Source organism: Canis lupus, chromosome 32 (assembly GCF_048164855.1).
Source record: "Canis lupus baileyi chromosome 32, mCanLup2.hap1, whole genome shotgun sequence".
Taxonomy (NCBI): Eukaryota; Metazoa; Chordata; class Mammalia; order Carnivora; family Canidae; genus Canis; species Canis lupus.
The window spans coordinates 33,281,104-33,302,897 of NC_132869.1; the positions used below are offsets into that span (position 1 = coordinate 33,281,104).

The 21,794-nt window shown below is 36.1% G+C and overlaps 1 protein-coding gene across 5 annotated transcripts in view; it reads right to left on the reverse strand.

Annotated features, from left to right (window-relative positions):
* Positions 1-21,794, reverse strand: part of DPP8 (dipeptidyl peptidase 8) — an 81,480-nt gene that overhangs the window by 57,411 nt on the left and 2,275 nt on the right. For all 5 annotated transcript variants that reach the window (XM_072809183.1, XM_072809182.1, XM_072809185.1 and 2 more), the window contains exons 3-4: positions 19,203-19,472; positions 14,393-14,505 (exon numbers count right to left, since the gene is read on the reverse strand). In XM_072809183.1, the coding sequence (XP_072665284.1) occupies positions 14,393-14,505; positions 19,203-19,472 (383 nt within the window). The remainder of the gene's footprint in view (positions 1-14,392; positions 14,506-19,202; positions 19,473-21,794) is intronic.

The window sequence follows — 21,794 nt, forward strand, 5'->3', positions numbered from 1 at the left end:
ACCTGGGAATCTTGCTAAAAACCCACCCAGTACTTCGTGTTCATTGTATCACTTTTTAAAAATTAAATAATTATATGTATATACATTTGTCCATGTGTTAGGCTCCAATAGAAAAAACTTGTTAATTCAATGAATATATAGTTTTATGAATTCTGATCTCTTTAAGTATCTCTTAAGATACTGAAGCATTTCTTTCCACTGAAGCCCAAAGCCCAAAGAAATTATATTTTAATTTCTCCCCTCTTATTCTCCCTGTATGTCACTGGACTTGGTCTGTATTTACTATGTCTTAATGCTTAATCAGAACACAAGAAATTTCAGAGGTAAGATATTAACTTTCACAAGAGAACTCTGAATTCGTAACTTTGTAATTATAAAATTTGTTAATCTGAAATAATAACAAGATGATAAAAAGAACCTTGAAAAAGATTATGGGGAACAAGGTTAGTTTTACCAGATACGTAAAAATTAAAACATGAATAAACAGAATGAACAACAGCAATGGTCCAGAAATCTAAAATATAGAAAGCTGAATATAGAAATTTATAAGAAAAAAACAGTAGGAAAAAGATGAAGCTTTTAAAATCAGTGATTACTGATTTAAATTTCAAATCATAATTACTGCACAGCCATATGGAAAAAAGATAACACTGGGATCCATTTCTCACATATTTCAAATACATCAAAGATTTAAGTGTTAAAAAGGAGACCAACTTCCACTTTTAGCCAAGATGGAGTAACAGAGACTCAGCTTACCCTCCCATCTGAAATAACTAAGAAAATGAACAAAATACAGGAAATAATGCTTTCAAGACACTAGACATCAGATAACAAAAGACAGTGATCTCTGAGGAATGGGAATCAAATGAGGTCAGTCTTAATAGTTGTCCTAGCTAACTGCTTTGACAGTTTCCAGATGTTGGCACAAGAAAGGTAGCCAATGAATTAAAGAAGAAATCACAAAGGAAATCAGAAAACACTTTGAGACCAAAGAAAACATTGTACCAAAACTTAAGAGACACAGCAAAAGCAGTGCTCAGAGGGAAACTTAGAACTATAAATATCTGCATTAAAAAGGAGATCTGCAATCAATAACCTAACCTTTTACCTTAAGACATTGGAAAGAAAGAGCAAACTAAGTCCAAAGCAAGCAGAAGTGAAAAAATAATACAAAATAAATTGGAAATAAAACAGAATAGAAAAACAAACGGGGTGCCTGGGTGGCTCAGTGAGTTGAGCATCTGCCTTCAGCTCAGTCATGACCCTGGGGTCCTGGGATGGAGCCCCACATTGGGATCCCCGCTCAGCAGGGCATGCTTCTATCTTTTCTGCTACCCTTGCTTGTGTGTGCACACGCGCGCTCTCTCTGCCAAATAATAACATCTTAAAAACAAAACAAAACAAAACAAAACAATTAAGTTCAACTAAACCAAAATTTGGTTCTTTGAAAAAATCAAATCCAGCTAGAATGATTAAAAAAAAAAAAACAAAAACAGAAGATTCAATTTACTAAAATCAAGAATGAGAGTAATTAGGAATGTTAGAGATAAAAAAAGATTGTAACAGAATAGTATGAACTATATGCCAACAAATTCAATAATGTAGGTAAAATGGTTAAATTCCTAGAAACACACAAACCACCAAAACTGACTCAAGAAGAAACAGAAAATAGAAACAGATCTCTAATGAGTAAAAAGCCTGAGTTAGTAATCAAAAATTGCCCACAAAGAAAAGCCCAGGACTAGATGGCTTTACTGATGAATTCTACCAAATGTTTAAAAACAAATGAACAAATGAACACCTGTGCTTCTCACAGTCTTCCAAAGATAGAGAACAGGAGGAAACACTTTCCAACTCATTTGATGAAGTCAGTATTACCCTGACATCAAAACCAGCCAAAGATGTCACACACACACACACACACACACACACACACACACACACACACACAAACCCCTCACAAAACTACAGACTAACATCCCCTAGGGCTACAAAAATCTTCAATAAAATACCAGCACATTAAATATAGCAGAATATTAAAAGAATTATATACAACGAAGTGGGATTTATCCCAGAAGTGTAAACTTGGTTCAACATATATGAAGACGAATCAATGTAATGCATGATATTAATTCAATAATGGGGTAAAGTGATCTTTCCAATATACACAGAAAAATCATTTGACAAAACCCAATACTGTTTCATGTTATAAGTGCTCAACAAATTAGTAATAGAAAAGAAATTTCTCAATCTGATAAAGGGCATCTATGAAAAACCCACAGCTAATACCAGTCTTAAAGGGAAAACCTGGAAGTCTTCTCAAGATCAGGTAAAAGAACTGATGTCTGCTTTTACCACCACTATTTAACATACACCAGGGGTTCTAGCTAGGGTTGGAAAGGAAGAAGGAAAACTATTTATAGATGATATGATATGGAAAACCCTTAAAGCAATCTATAAAGAAGTATTAGAGCTAATAAATGAATTCAGCTAAAAAATAAATAAATAAATAAATAAATAAATAAATAAATAAATGAATTCAGCTAAGTTGTAGGACATAAGATCAATAAAATATCAGTTGCATTTCTATACACTAGTAATAAACAGTCTGAAAATGAAACTAAGAAAATAACTCCATCTAAAATATCCTTAAAAGGAAAAAAAAATATCCTTAAAAGGAATAAAATACTTAGGAATAACTTTAACTAAAGAAATGCAAGATTTGTATATAGAACGCTGCTGAAAAAAATTAAACATCTAGGGATGCCTGGGTGGCTCAGTAGTTGAGCATTTGCCTTCAGCTCAGGGCGTGATCCTGGAGTCTTGAGATCAAGTCCCGCGTCGGGCTCCCTGCATGGAGCCTGCTTCTCCCTCTGCCTATGTCTTTGCCTCTCTCTCTCTCTCTCTCTCTCTCTCTCTCTAAGTCTATCATGAATGAATAAATAAAATCTTAAAAAAAAAAAAGTTAAACATCTAAATAAATGTAAAGATATCCCATGCTGATGGATTGGAAAACTTAAGATTATAAAGACAGCAATATGCTCCAAAATAAACTAGATTCAAAGAATGGCTATCACATCTGCCTTTTTTCCAGATATGGATGAACTGATCCTAATAGTATTGATAAGGAATTTTGAAACAATCTTGAAAAAGAGCAACAACATTGGAGGACTCACATTTTCACACTTCAATAGTACAAGATACATTAATCAAGACAGCGTAACACTGACATATGGAAAGACTTATAAGCCACTGGAACTGAACCGAGAGCCCAGAAATAAGTCTATACATTTTTGGTCAACTGAATTTCAACAAGACCCTTCGATGGGGAAAGAATAGTTTTCTGTAAGTGGTGCTAGGACAACTGGATGCCACATGTGAAAGAATTAATTTGGGCCCCTATCTTACCCCATATATAAAAATTAACTCAAAATGAACCAAAGACCTAGATGTAAGAGCTAAAATTATAAAACTCATATATAAGAAAACAGACAAAAATCTGTGATTTTTAATCTAGATTAAGCAACAGTTTCTTAGATACATTAAAAGCACAAGCAATCAAAGAGAAAACAGAATGACTATACTTTATTAAATTTAACTGTGTGCATTAAAGAACATACATTAGTTTTCTAGGGCTGCTCTAACAAATCACCACAAACCTGATGACTGAATACAACAGAAATTTATTCTCACAGTTCTGAAGGACAGAAACCCAAAATTAAGAGCTCGGCAAAGTGAGGCTTCCTCCAAAGGCTTCTGGTGGCTCCAGGGTTCCTTGACTTGTGGCAACATACCACTAATCTTCAGATGGTCTTTACCCTTTGTGTCTGTCTCAAATTTCCCTTTCCTTTGTCTTATAAGGATACTAGTTGGGGCACCTGCATGGTTCAGTCAGTTAAGCATCTGACTTCAGCTTAGGTCATGATCTCAGGGTCCTGGAATCAAGCCCTGCATTGGGCTCCCTGCTCAGGGGGAGTTTGCTTCATCCTCTCCCTCTGCCCCTCCCCCAGCTTGTGCTCTCTACAAATAGATAAATAAAATCTAAAAAAAAAAAAAAAAAGAATGTCAGTTACTGTATTTAGGGCCTACCATACACCCAGGATTATCTTAAGATGTTTAATTACATCTGGAAAGACCCTATTTCTAAACAAGGTCACATTCACAGACACCTTTGGGATTTGGACATATCCTTTTGTGGTACTTATTCAAACAATACAACAATATACTGAGAAAATAAGCCACAAACCTCCCCATCCCTCAAATAACCTGAATAAAAAATGGGCTAAGACTTTGAATAGACATTTCTCCAAAGATACACAAATAACCAATAAGCATTTGAAAAGATGCTTCATATCACTAACCATTAAGGAAATGCAAATCAAAAGCAGAATAAGATCTAACCTCATACTCATTAAGATGGCTACTCTAAAAAGCCAGAAAATAATAAGTATTGGTGAAGATATGGAGAAAATGGGACACTTGGACACTGCTAGTGGGGATGTAAAATGGTGTGGTGGCTGTAGAAAACAGTATGGCAATCTCTCAAAAATATAAAAACAGAATTACATGATCCAGCAATTCTACTTCAGGGTATATACCTAAAAGAATTGAATGTAGGAACATGAAAATATATTTGTATACCCATGTTCATAGCAGCATTATTTACAATAGCCAAAAAAGGTGGAAGTTACTCTTAATAGATGAATGGATAAAGAAAATGTAATATATGGGCAGCCCTGGTGGCTCAGCAGTTTAGCACCGCCTTCAGTCCAGGATGTGAATTTGGAGACCCAAGATCGAGTCCCATGTCAGGCTCCTTGCATGGAGCCTGCTTCTCTCTGCCTCTCTCTCTCTCTGTGTCTCTCATGAATAAATAAATAAAATATTAAAAAAAAAAAAAAAAAAGAAAATGTGGTATATACAAACAATGGGATATCATTCATCTTTAAAAAGGATATTCTTTTTTTTTTTTAAAAGGATATTCTGACACGTACTACAACATGGACAAATTTTAAATACATTATGCTAAGTAAAATAAGCCAGGTACAAAATGACAAATATGGTATGATTCCACTTACATGAGATACCTAGAGTAGTCATACTCATAAGAACAGAAGATATAATGGTGGATGTCAGGGGCTAGGTGGAGGGGTAATAGGCAGTTATTTAATTTATACTAAGGGGATCTCTGAGTGGTTCAGGGGTTTGGCTCCTGTCTTCGGCCCAGGGCCTGATCCTGGAGTCCCGGGATCGAGTCCCGCATCGGGCTCCCTGCGTGGGGCCTGCTTCTCCCTCTGCCTGTGTCTCTGCCTCTCTCTCTCTCTCTGTGTCTCTCATGAATAAATAAATAAAATCTTTTTAAAAAGTTTTGTACTAAATTGCAGTTTTGCACGATGAAAAAGTTCTGTGGATGGATGGTGGTGATGGTTGCACAACAATGTGAATATACTTACTGCCAATGATGTGCACTAATATACCCTTAAAAATGGTTAAGACGGTAAATTTCATATTACATGCATTTCGGCACAACTTTTTAATTTTAAAGATTTTATTTATTTATTCATGATAGACGGGGGGGGGGGGGGGCAGAGACACAGGCAGAGAGAGAAGCAGGCTCCATGCAGGGAGCCCGACGCGGGACTTGATCTCGAGACTCCAAGATCATGCCCTGGACCAAAGGCAGGCGCCAAACTGCTGAGCCACCCAGGGATCCCAAGGCACATTTTTTTTTTTAATGAAGATGTAAGAACTTCAGATTAAGATAAACGATAAACAGCAGAAAAAGGAAGTCACAAAAATGTCTTATCCTCCATAAAGGAGAGACCAGAGCAACTGTGTTTAAATGTATAGATCTAAATTAATGATTATAGTACTAAACACTTGCCAAGGTAATTAGGACTGATTTCATACTAAGTAATGACTACTGCAATTAAAGAAAAAAGCAAAAAGACAACTCACGGAATGGGAGAAAATATCTGCAAATCACCTACTGATAAGCACCTGGTATCCAGAATATATAAAGAACTCTTAAAACTCAATATCAGAAAGACCCAATTTAAAATGGGCAAAGAACCTGCACAGAGATATCTTCAAGAAGATATACCAACGACCAGTAAGACATGAACAAGTGTTCAACATCACTGATCATTGGGAAAATGCAAATCAAATGACAATGAGATACCTCTTCATACTCACCAGGATAGTTATAATCAAAATGACAGGCAATAATAAGTGTTAGTGAGGATGTAGAAAATTAGAAGCCTCATACATCGCTGGTCGGATTGTAAAATGGTGCAGCTGCCATTTAGTAATTCCTTAAAAATTTAAACAGTTACCACATGACCCAGCAATTCCACTCCTAGATATATACCCAAGATACCTAAAAATATAAGTCTACACAAAATCTCTTATGTTAAAAGCAGCATTATTCATAAAAGCTCAAAGCCAAAATGACCCAGATATCCATAAACTGATCAATAAAATGTAGTACATCTATAAAATGAAATATTATTCAGCCATAAAAATAAATGAAGTATCGTCATCTGCTACAATGTGGATGAATCCAGAAAATACAGGGCCGATTAAAAAGAAACCAGTCATAAATGCCCATACAGAACATGATTCCATTTATATGAAACATCCAGGATAGGCAAACCTATAGAGACTCAAAGTAGATTGGTAGTTGCCCAGGCCTGAGGGTGAGCAGCTAGGTGGATGGGGAGTGACTGCTAATGGGTTTCCTTTTGGGAAAACAAATGTTCCAAAATTAGATTGTGATGATAGCTGTACAACTCTGTGAATATACTGAAAACCACTGAATTGTATACTTGGATGAATGAATTTTATGGTATGTAGATTATATCTCAATAAAGCTGTTAAAATAATGGAAAAGTACATTCTATGCTAACACTAATTAAAGGAAAGCTAGAGTGCTTATATTAATATTAAACTCCAGAATAGAAAATATTGGTAGAAACAGGGAGAGTCATCAACTACCAATAAAGGAGTCAATTTCTCAGGAAGAAATAATCATCCTGTCCACTTATGTACTTTATAACATAGCTTCAGCATATGTGGAAAAAAAACTAATAGAGCAAAAAAAAAAACCACAAAAAACTAATAGAGCTGCAAAGAGAAACAGTCAAATCTATAATTACGAAATGGAAATTTCAACATTCTCTCTCAACTGTAGAACAGAAAATTAGTAAGGAATAGTAAATAGAAAAAACATGAGTACAGTAAACTAACTCTATCTAATGGTCATTTAGATCCCGTAACAGCAGAACACATTCTTTCCAAGTGAATACAGAACATTTACCAAGATGGATCATATTCGAGCCATAAGACTCAAAAATTGGAAAATAATTAAGTCATACAAATTATGGTCTCTGAATTATCATGGAATTAGATTAGAAATCCAATCTCTGGAGAATACACAACTACCTGGAAACTAAAGAGTACACGTCTAAATAACTCATGGGGTAAAGGGAAAATAGGAAGTATTTTCAACTAAATGAAAATGGAAACACAACATATTAAAAAGTATGGACTGCAGCTACTATAGTACCTAAAGGGAAATTTATAACACTAAATGCCTATTTAAGAAAGAAAGAAAGGTCTCAAACTAGTAACCTTAGCCACTAACTTATGAAACCAGAGAAAGAACAAATGAAATACAAAGCAAGACGAAAATAAAGATCAGAGGATAAAACAACAAAATAGAAAATGACAGAAAAATCAATGAAACCAAATCGATAAACCCTAAGGCAGACTCATTAGAAAAAAAGAGAGAAAAACACAAATTACATGAAGTATCAGAAGTGAGAGAGAAACATCACACAGATTCTTCAGACACTAAATAGATTAGGGGGGATCCCTGGCTGGCTCAGTGGTTTAGCTCCTGCCTTCAGCCCGGGGCATGATCCTGAAGACCTGGGATCGAGTCCCACATCGGGCTCCCTGCATGGAGCTTGCTTCTGCTTCTGCTTCTCTCTCTCTCTCTCTCTCATAAATAAATAAATAAATAAAATAGATAGATAGATAAGATAGACAAGATAGACAAGATAGATAGATAGATAAATAGATAGATAGATAGATGAAGGGAGTGTTATGAAACTTATGTCAACAGAATTCAATACTGTAGATGAAATAGAAACATTCCTTAAATGACACAAACAGTAAGAGCTCACTCAGAAAGAAACAGATAACCTAAATAGCACTATATCTAATAAAAAAATTAAATTTTCAGTTAAAAAAACTTTTCCACATGGGCAGCCCGGTTGGCTCAGAGGTTTAGCGCCGCCTTCAGCCCAGGGCGTGATCCTGGGGATGCTGGATCGAGTCCCCTGTCGGGCCCCCTGCGTGGAGCCTGCTTCTCCCTCTGCCTGTGTCTCTGCCTCTCTCTCTGTGTCTCTCATGGATAAATAAATAAAATCTTAAAAAAAAAAAAACCTTTTCCACAAAGAAAACTACAGGTCTAGATGGCTTCACTGGTGAATTCTATCAAATTCTTCTAGTAAATTAAAAAGGAGGAAATGACTTTCAACTTATTCTGTGGCCAGCATAACACTATCAAAATCATATATAGAAAAAAAAAACTTTATAGACCAGTATCTCTCATGAACATATTTTAAACAAAATTACAGCAAATTTAATCTAACAATACTTAAAAAGGATAATAAATCATAACCAAATGGGTTTTATCCCAGGCTTGCAAAGTTGATTTAACATTCAATAATCCTGGGGATTGGGGATCCCTGGGTGGCTCAGCGATTTAGCGCCTGCCTTTGACCCAGAGTGCGATCCTGGAGTCCCGGGATCGAGTCCCGCATCGGGCTCCTGGCATGGAGCCTGCTTCTCCCTCTGCCTGTGTCTCTGCCTCTCTCTCTCTCTCTATGTCTATCATGAATAAAAAAATAAGTAAATTAAAAAATAATAATCCTGGGGATCCCTGGGTGGCTCAGCGGTTTGGCGCCTGCCTTCGGCCCACGGTGTGATCCTGGAGTCCTGGGATCGAGTCCCGCATCAGGCTTCCTGCATGGAGCCTGCTTCTCCCTCTGCCTATGTCTCTGTCTCTCTCTGTCTCTGTCTTTCTGTGTCTCTCATGAATAAAAAAAAAAAGCAAAAAACATTCAATAATCCAGTGATGCTTTGCTATATTAGCAAATTAAAAAAGAAAACCTTATGATCTTTTCAAAAACATAAATATTTAACAAAACTCAGTTATCTGCTCCTGATAAAAATTCTAAGCAAGCCAGAAATAGAAAAGTATCTCTCCAGCCTATCAAAGGGCATTTATGAAAAATCTATGACTAACAGACTTAACTAGTTAAGAACTGAATGACTCCTCCCCTAAGATCAAGAACATCTTTTTCACCATTTCTATTCAACTTTGTACTAGAGAAGTTAGTCAGCACAATAACCCAAGAAAAAGAAACAAAAAGCAACCACACTGGAAAGGAAGAAGTAATAATACAGTGTTTGCTGACAATATGACTGTTTATATAGAAAAATCCAATGGAAGCTACAAAAATCTAATGGAACTAATAAAAGAGTTTAAGCAAGGTTGCAGGATAACGTCAATATACGAAATCAACTGTATTTCTATAATACTGGCAATGACCGACCAGATATTAAAATCAGAAAATACGTTTTACAGTAGAATAAAAAATCTGAAATACTTAGAAATAAAACTTGTGAAAGACTGTACAAGACTGTACCACAGTTGCCAGGGGATGGGTGGGAGAGGGAAGACTACAAAAGGGTACAAGGAAACTTGTGGCGGTAATGACTGAGGTAACGGTTTCACAGGTGCATACATATGCCCAAATCTATCATATTGTATACTTTAATATTTGCAGTTTACTGTATGTCAATTACACTTCAATAAAGCTTCAAAAAATGAAACCATGTAAGTACCAGATGAAAACATTAGTGAATTCTTTTATAAGTTGAGGGTAGAGAAAACTGTCCTAACTATGACAGAAGACAGAAATTCTAGGAGCAAAAAAGTCCAGAACCAATACAAAAAAGACTGATATATTTGATGATATAAAAATATTTTACATGGCCAGCACACACATGCATGTACACACACACACACACCCTAACCCACTATAGTGAGTAAAACTACAAATGACAACCTGGAAAAATATTTGCCAACCAAGTCACAGACAAAAGGTCAATATCCTCAGTATATAAAAGTTCCTAAGAATGAAGAAAAAGATCACCCCCTATAGAAAAATGGGTTAGAAATACGAATAAACAAAATACAGAGAAAGAAATGCAGATAACAAACCATATAAAAAGACAATCAATTTTGCTATAACAGAAATGTAAATTAAACTATAATGGGATAACATTTCCATCTAACAAACTGTCAAAAATCCAAATGTTTTACAATATATTATGTTGGGGAGTCTGTGGGAAAACAGGTATGCTTTATCTTGCCAGTGGGAATTCAAAATGGCACAGTTCCATGGAGGGAAGTTTGGTACTATCTGGCAAAATTACAAAAGCATATATCTTTTGATCCAGAGATTTCATTTCTGAAAAGGTAGAAAAAATGTATACTGTATGTTGCTATTTATCTAAGGGAGTATATGAACATCTATATACTCACATTATTTTTAAAAAGAAAGATAAGCTAGTTAAAAACAAAATGGCTATCTAGAAGAAGACGGAAGGTAATAGAATGGAAGAAACAGGGAGCTTCTCTGAATATACTTTGTTTTGTGGATTTGAAATTGGAATCCTGTAACTATTTTATAAAACAAAATTCAATTAAAAATAAAGGAATTCCAATACTTAAAAATGAAGCAAATGTACTTCACTATATAGAAACTAGTGGCATAATTACACAGAGAAGAACAATTCCAAGTTACTGTTAAAAGTAATCAGTGTTGATTTCTCTGTTATTTTGAAACTGTTGTGTGTGTGTGTTATGGGGTAAACAAATGAATTATGTTGTTGCTTAAACTGGGATTTTGGGAATCAGCATAAGGAGATTCATATGTAAGATAAATGAGGTTAAAGAAAAATCCTGTACTATAAAATCTGAATTAGATGTATCAGTTGGAACTCAGTTTATCTGAATTAATTTGGATTCATATTGATATCTCCATTTCAAACACACACACACATACAGAATGTGTATATTCCCTAGTGTGTTCAATTAAAAAAAGCCAGAAATATTTACCAACCCAATAATAATGAACATCCCTAGCACCCAGATCATGGTCTTTTAAAGGACCATGGTTCTAAAGGAACCAGAGCTCCATGGAGGAATGGCTGACTTCAAGCATGGGATAGGCAATGTTTAAGATGAATGTGGAATATCTTCATCATACTAGCAAGGATCTTGTCAAAAGGAAATGACATATCAAGTTGAAGGGCTGGCACCAGCCAAAAATAAGACAATTTGTACAATAAGAATAACTATCAATGGACCAAAAAACATCAAGTTTACTCTTTAAGTTTATAAAGATACCAAAACAAACAAAACAAAAGAACAAAAAAACCCCAAACACTCGTCGAAAATACCCTAATTTATCACCTATGGAGGACTGCAGGAAACAAATTATTTGAAAAATGATAAAGGGAAAGAATCAAACTTTATCCTGCCTTTTCTTTTAAGATTTTATTCATGAGAGACACACACAGAGAGAGAGAGGCAGAGACACAGGCAGAGGGAGAAGCAGGCTCCATGCAGGGAGCCCGATGCAGGACTCAATCCAGGGACTCCAGATCAGGCCCTGGGCTGAAGGCAGCGTTAAACCGCTTAGCCACCAGGGCTGCCCCTATCCTGTCTTTTCATTATGAATTAGACCTCAGGATAACTGAATAGTTGTTTAATAGTAATTTCTTTTTATAGAAGTATTTTGGTTAATAAATGAAGAAGGAATGATAAAATACCACCGTTTTATAACTCCTAATTAATTAATGGATCTTGGCAATGATCAAAGGGTGCTATCATCACACAAGAAATAAGGTTCTATATGCCTCTTGATGGAAGCATACCTTATCTATGAAGTAGATAAGTATTTACTGTGGTAAAATATAACGTAAAATTTACTATCTTAGCTGTTTTTAAGTGTACAGTTCAATAGTTTAAGTATACTCACATTGTTGTGTAACCCATCTCTGGAACATTTTTATTTTGTAAAACTGAAATTCTATACCCGTCAAACAACATTTCCTCGTGTTCCCTTCCCCCGGCCCCTGGCAACCACCTTCTACTTTATCTCTATGAATTAGACTACTTTAGGTACCTATGTAAGTGGAATCATATAGTATTTGTCCTTTCGTGACTGGCTTATTTCACTTATCATAACGTCTTCATGGTTCATCGACGTTGTGGGGTATGTTAGAATTTCCTTCTTTTTTAAGGCTGAATAATACTCCATTGTATGGATATACCACAATTGTTTATCCATCCATCTGTCCATGGACACTTGGGTTGTTTCCACCTTTTGGCTATTGTGAATAATGCTGCTATGAACATGGGTATACAGATATCTGTTCGAGACTCTGCTTTCAAAAAAAAAAGCAAACCTGGGTCTGATCACGTTTCTAGATATAACTACCTATTCATTTTGACAGAAAATACAGGGGACTGAAAAATACATCAAATAACACCATGGATAAACTATCAGCAAAAGCAGAGCTTGTTTCTTCAACAGATAAAGTGCAATGGGGAAAAGAAAGGATGGAAGGCAAACCAAAAAATTAAGAGACCTATTAATCAATTGTAACATATGAACATTATTTATTTGCACAAATCAAGTATAAAAAAAGAAACTATTTAAAACTCAGGGAAATTTGAACACTAGTTGAATATTTCATATGAAGAAAAGATCAACTGTTTATGATAATAATACTGTGGTAATCTCTAAAAAGAATTTGTACCCTTTATACATGTACTAATTTATTTAGGAATAAAACAACATATTTGGTTCTGCTTCAAAATAATCCAAGAGATGGGGGTAGGGACTACATGGGGTACTGATACGCCTACAATGAAATCAAATGGCCAAGATTTGATAATTATTGATAATCACAAATAACTCTACTAGTTGGCATTTTCCATAATAAATGTTTAAAATAAAAAAGAACTTTGATTTATTAATTTCCAAACTGTTCCATGAGGAAAGTACCATTATTTTGGTTCTTAGAAAAAGGATTTTTTTCTGTTTTAAAGAAAAGTCATAAGCCTATATGAAAAATAACAGCCCTAACAGTTATAGTCAAAACCATTAGTTATCATGCAAATTATTTTTTTAATTCCTAAGAATATATTTTAGTTCATTTAACCCAAAATACTATTTAATAAGGAAGTATTCAATGTAAAATAATAAATGAGAACCAAAAGGGCAAAAGATCACACCCAAGTTATCATCTTGTTCTTGGGGTGTTTGAACTATTTGCTTTTTGTCTAAAGATAAGATATTGGTGAAAAAAAACAAAAAAAACAAATATAAAAACAACCCTCAAGCTTTGATTCTACATAAACTGAATTCTACTACTCAGAAACAAAAACTGAAGTTTGTACTTTGATTTAACCCTCAAGTTAGGACTGTTACTAAGTATTAGAACTACAAATTCAACTTAAAGATTTAAATAAAAAACTTTCTGGAAATAGGGATCCCTGGGTGGCGCAGCGGTTTGGCGCCTGCCTTTGGCCCAGGGTGCGATCCTGGAGACCTGGGATCGAATCCCACGTCGGGCTCCCGGTGCATGGAGCCTGCTTCTCCCTCTGCCTGTGTCTCTGCCTCTCTCTCTCTCTCTCTCTGTGACTATCATAAATAAATAAAAATTAAAAAAAAAACTTTCTGGAAATATAATTACTTCTTTTATATGAACAATTCTTCCCCCAAAATGTGAGAACTATGTAACTAACAAGTTTTTTTGTTTTGTTTTTTAAAAGATTTTATTTATTTATTCATCAGAGAGAGAGAGAGAGAGAGAGAGAGAAAGAAAGGCAGAAACACAGGTAGAGGGAGAAGCAGGGTCCATGCAGAGAGCCCGACGCGGGACTCGTTCCCGGGTCTCTAGGATCACGCCCCAGGCCGAAGGCAGCGCTAAACCACTGAGCCACCCAGGCTGCCCATCTGAGCCACCCGGGTTGCCCACTAACAAGTTTATAGAAGGGAAAAGTGGTTAAACAGGGAGAAGGTAGTTTTAAAAATCAGAATTGTAATATCCCTTAGTTTCAGATGTTGAGAATTAAATGGAATTTAACAGCCACACGTTCAAAAATAGAAAAATATTTTAATTCTATTTGATGAACATCTACTTTCAAAAAAAAAAAACCCTGTTTGAATTTCTGCCTCTTAGTAAATACAGTATTTGAAAATGTACACCAAATCACAGGAATAGTAATGTTTAATCCTACCTGAAAAAGATCCAAAAGAGGCTTCCAAGAGAGCATTAAGACTGCTGCTCTGTTGATGGTTTTGGGAATTTCAGAATAAAACAGTGTATTTTCTCTGTTCTCACCAGACATAGCTATAAGAGAAAACAATAATTTATATATAATTTTCAAAAATAGAAATCTACTGCAATCACAGTCTAAGTACACAACGCCTTCTTAAAAAAAAAAAAAAAGATTTACTTACCCATTTTACAGAGACAGAGAGCAAGCATGAGCGGGGGAAGGGCAGAGGGAGAAAGAATCCTCAAGTGGATTCTGCACAGAGTGCAATGAGCCCTACGTGGGGCTCAATCCCAGGACCCCAAAATCATGACCTGAGCTGAAATCAAGAGTTGGTTGCTTAACCAACTGAGCCACCCAGGTGCCCCATAATGCCTTCTATATACTGCAAAAATCCTGCACTCTATAAGAAGGTTAATAAGTAGGAGGTGCACGTGCCATTTGCCTTAGAAATTTTCTTCAATAAAACCCTGGTTTCACAGAAAAATGCTCAAGTTTCATTTCAATATTTAGATCTTCGTCCCTCTCAAAACAAACATAAAAGTGTATAAGATGAAATAAGGACAAATGTCATTTTTAGCTTTTTGAAAATTGGTAAGTCTCTTACAAGTTGGCAATAGAGTCATGAAATTCCAAATGGGGGTGCTTCATGAAATTACAGATCACTAAAATTCTTTTTCTTCCTAAATCATTTAAAACACTTATTAGTATACATAGGTCTAACTGAATTCTAGTTTTTTGTCACTATAAATGTCCTATAACAATAGTCAATAATAAATTTCAGATGAAAGTATACTCATTAAAACAATACAAAATCTGATATGTGATTTGTCCTTTATTGGGGAAGGGTGAAGTAAAGAGGGCTATCCTAAGTAGAAGTCAGGCCTATTCTGTGAAATCATGCAGTAAATGAATGTGAATATTACAGCAGTGTAGAATGAACTATATGCAAAAGAGAACAGAAACACACTATGATTATGAAGATGTGAACCTAAGAACACTCAAAGTAAACAAAGTCCTTCTACCATAAAAGGCGCTAGGATGGTATCATTTCCAAGAAAGCTATGGGAAGGTGAAGGAAGGAGAATAATAAATCACACAGGATGAACAAGGTACTCTCTCTTGGATAGAAATGATTTTCAGCCTAGTGTTTCTGATAATGCCAGAGAAGGTAGTCTGTGGAAGGGCATGGTAACTTCCATGCTAACCCTTGCAAAGGCTGGGGATAAGCCCCCAAATAGTCACATCTTCCTTTATGTGATTTTCCTAAATTGTTCTTAAACTTAGTTTGTATTGCCTTTTGGAGAAAAAGTTAGATATGAGCTAATATTCACTCTAGCATCTGACTTTGTCTTAAATCTATTCTGTATATTCCAGAGTTACTTTGTCATAGAATTGTTAGGATTGCAGTCACCTATCTATACCATTCATAATTTCACAAAATGTGAGGGGGGCCTGTTTGGCTCAGTCAGTTAAGCATCTGCCTTCAGCTCAGGTCATGATCCCAGGGTTCTGGGATAAAGCCTTGGATTTGGCTCTCTGCTCATCAGGGAACCTGCTTCTCCCTCTGCCTGTTGCTTCCTCTGTGCTCTCTCTCTCTCTCCCTGTCAAATAAATAAAATCTATTTATTATTAAATAGATAAAACTTAGTAAATAAAATACAATTTATTTATTTTTACAAAATGTGATCATATCCTCCTTAAGCCTTCTTAGGAGTCTTTAGCCTTCAAACACGAAAAAACTGGCTCTCATCTAGTTTCAAATTAGAGCCATTCCCCACAATCATTTCAGTTGCCCATCACACCAGTTCTGTATAAGCCACAAGACAAGCTTTTCCCAATGGTTCTCTCTTGATGACACAACAGAACACACTTATTGGTGTTCACATTAAAAATTTTACAACAAACAGGGCACCTGTGTGGCTTAGTCAATGAAGCCTCCAACTCTTGATTTCAGCTAAGATCATGATCTCAGGGTGATGAGATAGAGACCCACCCGAGTTGGGATCTACCCTCAGCGGGGAGTCTGCTTCTCCCCTTCTCCCTCTCCCTTTGTCCCTTTTCCTGCCCATGCTCTTTTGTGTGTGTGCTTTCTCTCAAATAAATAAATAAATCTTTTTTAAAAAAAAAAACAAACTTTTTTTTTAACATGCTCAACTGCTGAGCCACCCAGGTGTCCCTAAAACAATGGATTTATACAGAAAAAACTTTCAGATGAATATAATAGACTTGAACACTAAGGCATTAGGATTCAGAAAAAAAGACTTGAAAAAATGAAAAGTCATACAACTTTCTTGAAAAGCTCAAAATTTTAAAGATTGTTAATTTTCCCCAACTTCACCCATAAATATAATGTAATCCCAAAACAGCATATAGAAAGAAGCTATAGAAGCTAATTTTAAGTTCTCACAGAAAAATAAGCAAACTGGGATGCCTGGGTGGCTCAATGGTTGAGTGTCTGTCTGCCTTTGGCTCATGTCATGATCCCAGGATCCTGGGATTGAGTCCCACATCGGGCTCCCTACAGGGAGCTTGCTTCTCTCTCTATGTCTCTGCCTCTCTCTCTCTCTTGTGTTCCTCATAAATAAATAAAAACTTTAAAAAAAGAAAAACAAGCAAACAAAAATAGTCAGGTATGAAAAAGTGATGAAAGGTGACTAGTGCTATCCAACAGTTAAAACATAAAAAGTCATGATAATAACAGTAGCAGCAACATAGTATTGGAACTCCATCTGACAGAGCAATGGAACCAACAGAAAGTTAAAACAAAGATTTTAAAAGACATAATCCTGGAGTTGTGACAGCCTTTCTAGTTAGGATGCCAAAACCTACATAGAAGTACAAATTTAACTATCAAAAAAAAAAAAAAAATCACAAATTTCTACATGGCAAAAGGCACTAAAAGCAAAAGACAAATTAAGCCTCAAGGGAAAATACTACAGTGGGTTAATTTCCTCATTATACAAATTTTTAAAAAATGCTTAATAAGAAAAACACCCACAATCCAATAAAAAATAGACAATGGTTATAAATAGAGAAAAGGAAATAGATGTCTCTTAAATATGTGAAAAGATGCTCAACCTCACTTATAATTGGAATTAGAATTACAATGATATAGGAATGTAATGTACAGAGTGGTGATTATGTAAGACTGTATTACATATTTGAAAACTGTTAAGAGCGATCTTTAAAGTTCTCATCATAAGAAAAAAACTTTTTTGTTAACTATGTAAAATAAAAGATATCTAGATAAAAGATATCTAAATATCTAGATCACTTGCCTTGGTGATCCTTTAATAGTGTATACAAGTATCAAATCTTTATATTGTACACCTGAAACTAATATAATGTCAATTATACCTCAATTTAAAAAACCAACTACGGGCAGCCCCGATGGCGGAGCGGTTTAGCGTCGCCTGCAGCCCGGGGTGTGATCCTGGAGACCCTGGACCGAGTCCCACATTGGGCTCCCTGCATGGTGCCTGCTTCTCTCTCTGCCTGTGTCTCTGTCTCTCTCTCTCTAGCTGTGTCTCTATGAATAAATAAATAAAATCTTTAAAAAAAAAAAAAAAAACTACAATGAGATTGCTGTTCACTAGTCAGACCAGAAAAGATAAAAAAACAAAACAAACAAACAAAAAATCCCCTCTGATTACTCACTACTGGAAGAGGTGTGGAGTAACAGATATTCTGAGACAATTCTGATAGGAATATAAACCCTATAATCTTGGAAGGATAAGTTGGCAATTATTAACCAAAATTTAGAATACACATACTTTCTGTCCCAGCAATTCCACTCTTTGGAATTAGTCCTATTCATAAATTCACAAATGTACAAAATGATCTAATAAAGTGATATTCATTGCCTCATCTTTGTAACAGTATAATAGAAAAACCTGTATGTCCCTTATTAGAGGCATGGTTAGGTAAATATGGCACTATTATAAATGAAATAGTATTAGGTTGTTAAAAAAAAAGAATGCATCTATAATTACTAAAGTGGACTAATGCAGAGTATCTCTAAAAATATATATATGTATGTGAATGAAATAACTTGGGAGAAAGGAGTAAACCTATTTTTAAAAATTTAATAAACAAAAGGCACTTGGGGTGGCTTAGTCGTTCTTTTTTTTTTTTTTTAAGATTCATTTATTTATTCATTCAGAGAGAGCGAAGAGAGAGGCAGAGACACAGGCAGAGGGAGAAGCAGGCTCCATGCAGGAAGCCTGATGTGGGACTCGATCCTGGGTCTCCAGGATCACACCCCGGGCTGCAGGCGGCGCTAAACTGCTGCGCCACCGGGGCTGCCCAGGGACCAACTCTTGATCTAGGTTCAGGTCATGATCTCAGGGTTGTGAGACTGAGACAGTGAGGGGCTCAACCTGGAGTCTGCTGGTCCCTCTCTCTGCCCCTCCCCTACTCATGCTCTCTCACATGCTCTCTCTAAAATAAATAAAATCTTTAAAAAAATGTAATAGACAAAGAAGTCAGTGGCATAATACATTTAATTCAGATCTTAAATCTGGAGTGAATAGGTTCAGGAAAAAGACATCAAAACCAGGCTTGGTTTAAAAAAATGAAAGCAGCAGGTGTTGAAGAGTGGTTTTATGGTCTGTGTTCCTAATCTGACCATTCCTAAAGAAAGGCATTTTATTCCTTTAAATGGAACATTACTGATCCATCATTTACTCAACAAAATTTGGGTGTCAATTGTATCTGGATTTTGAATGAAAACAGCATTTCCTCTCAGAAACTATGACTTCATACTCACCAAGGTAATAGATCCTGTCTGAATGAGGCCCATCTGGATCATTCCTCTTCACAAACATAAAATCATGTGGGGCCTTAGCCATCATGTAGCCATGATATTTTCTGGTATCAGCAAGGAGCTTTTTAAGCTGACTCCAGGAATATCGCTCAACATAAAATGGCTCCAGTTTAGGCCGATCCTGTGATTCAATATTCTCCTCACACTCTGCAGTTTCAAATATCTCAACACCCAGCTGTTCTGTTTCCATTGCTGCTGCCATGTTGCATTTTCCTGGAAAAATAAGGCACATGAAGTTGTTCACAGGCCTGCCTTCTTCTTTATATTAACGGGAATGATAGTCTGATAGTGTTCCCCCCACCCTACCAAAAAAGGCAAGAAAAAATGCTCTTCAGCACAGTTGCAATGAAACCTAGCAAGAAAAGTAATAGCTCCATCTTCTCTGTGTTCAGTTTAAAAATGAGATTTAAAAAAAATGAGGTCATGTCTGTTTCACTGTGACTATAAATCCCTTTAGGAACTTTTATAAAAGGCTGTCCTTACATATCTCTTGCCAAAATTCCTTTTTTCTTTCCCACACTGGAAGGAAACAGGCCATATGCCAGTTGGCTGCAATGCTCCATCCAAGAGTATGTCAATAGTGAATCTAAATGTGCTAAGGGAGTTAAGTGTTTTTGCACTTAAAAAAGTAACACAGTTGATAAACGTGAACTTCAGTTAACAGAAATAATCACGACCAATTAGAACAGTATTAAACTTGCAGCAAACAATGTACTTGTAATACACTTCCTAGGGCACTCATTAAGATAATATAAATACTGTTTCCGTTTCAGTGGAACTCCAAATAACAAGACTTAAATGGCTGGTACGTTTTTCTTTGTCTTCTGCTCTTGCCTAGATATCACTATCTCACGATCACTTTAGGCGACTATATGGAATTTATGTAACTATTATTACAGATTATGTAACTTTAACTCTCATAATTAAATGAGAGAAAAAAGATACTATCTTCAAGCGGCTTTAGTTGAAGTAGTTTATGCAAAAAAAAGCATTTAATGTTTGTATTATTGATATTCTGATTAAGTTTGAACCCAATTTTCCAGTTCAACCCCAAAACAATGTTAATATTTCATCTACTAATGATGTTTCTTCTCATTTTACAAATTCAGAAGAGGATGTATTTTTCTTTATTTCAATATTCAAACAATACTTGAATATTTAAAGCAGTAACGTATTAGAAAAAAAAACAAGAACTGTCATCATAAGCCATTGTGTGATATTCTGACATGCACTATTCATGAAATTATCAAAAAGAAGCAACATATTCTGGAGCAACCTGTGGATGTGGGAAAGAAATAGATTACATTTATGTAACTACCTCTAGAACAAGAATCAATGCATGGTTGTATATTTAACATGATGTCTTTTCTTAAAGTTCAATTTCTCAAGTTAACAAGAGTCCAGGGTAACTACCAACCACAGAGTAAAAAGTAATTAGCAGGTATAGGTCGTGAATTAGTTCACCAGGGGAGCATCATGGCATGCAAAATGAACTGAACTGTGTGGCCAGGATAGTCTGTCTTTTTTCAAGCTACAGTGAACTGTACTGCAAAAGTGACAGAAAATTCATCCAGGGAGATCCCGGGGTGGCTTAGCGGTTTAGCATCTGCCTTTGGCCCAGGGTGTGATCCTGGACCCTGAGACCGAGTCCCACATCGGCTTCCTGGCATGGAGCCTGCTTCTCCCTCTGCCTGTGTCTCTGCCTGGCCCTCCCTCCCTCTCTCCCTCTCTCTGTCTTTCATGAATGAATTAAAAAAAAAAAAAGAAAGAAAATTCATCCAAGAATTATATCAAGTATCCAACCTGTAACATTTACCTCCAGGGATCAAAATCCTAACAGCTCAGCAGAGAAAAAGTCATTTAGTTCAACTGCTATTTAGCACACTGATAGTAAGCGGCAGTATATGACAGTAAGATTGTCCATCTAAAAGCTAGAGGGAGGGGGATCCCTGGGTGGCTCAGTGGTTTGGCGCCTGCCTTTGGCCCAGAGCGCAATCCTGGAGTCCCGGGATCGAGTCCCGTGTCGGGCTCCCGGCATGGAGCCTGCTTCTCCCTCCTCCTGTGTCTCTGCCTCTCTCTCTCTCTCTCTCTCTCTCTCATAAATAAATAAATAAATCTAAATAAAATAAAATAAAAGCTAGAGGGAGGCCTAATTTCTATCAAATGTCAGTGGATCTAGTTTGATTTCTAACAGAGTGAGGGACAAATGAGAGAAAAAGCCACACAAACTGTGCTCATTTTTCTCAGCTCTCCATCTGTTAAATCTGGAACTTCATGTCCAAACCACTGTTCACAAGAATAAGGCTAGGGAATAGAACTGGGAAGCTCAGCAGGCCGACTTCCCAAGGCTTACTGCCAGCTTCTTGAGTCACCATTAACTTGACATCTCTCCTATGTCAAAGTTGCATTAGCTCACACTCATTAATAGCAAATTACCTGCTATTGCTGAATTGGGTCTCTGGACTATTTCTGTCTCTCTCTGTACACACACACACACACAGATTTTTACTGTTCAAATGACATTCTACTACTCTG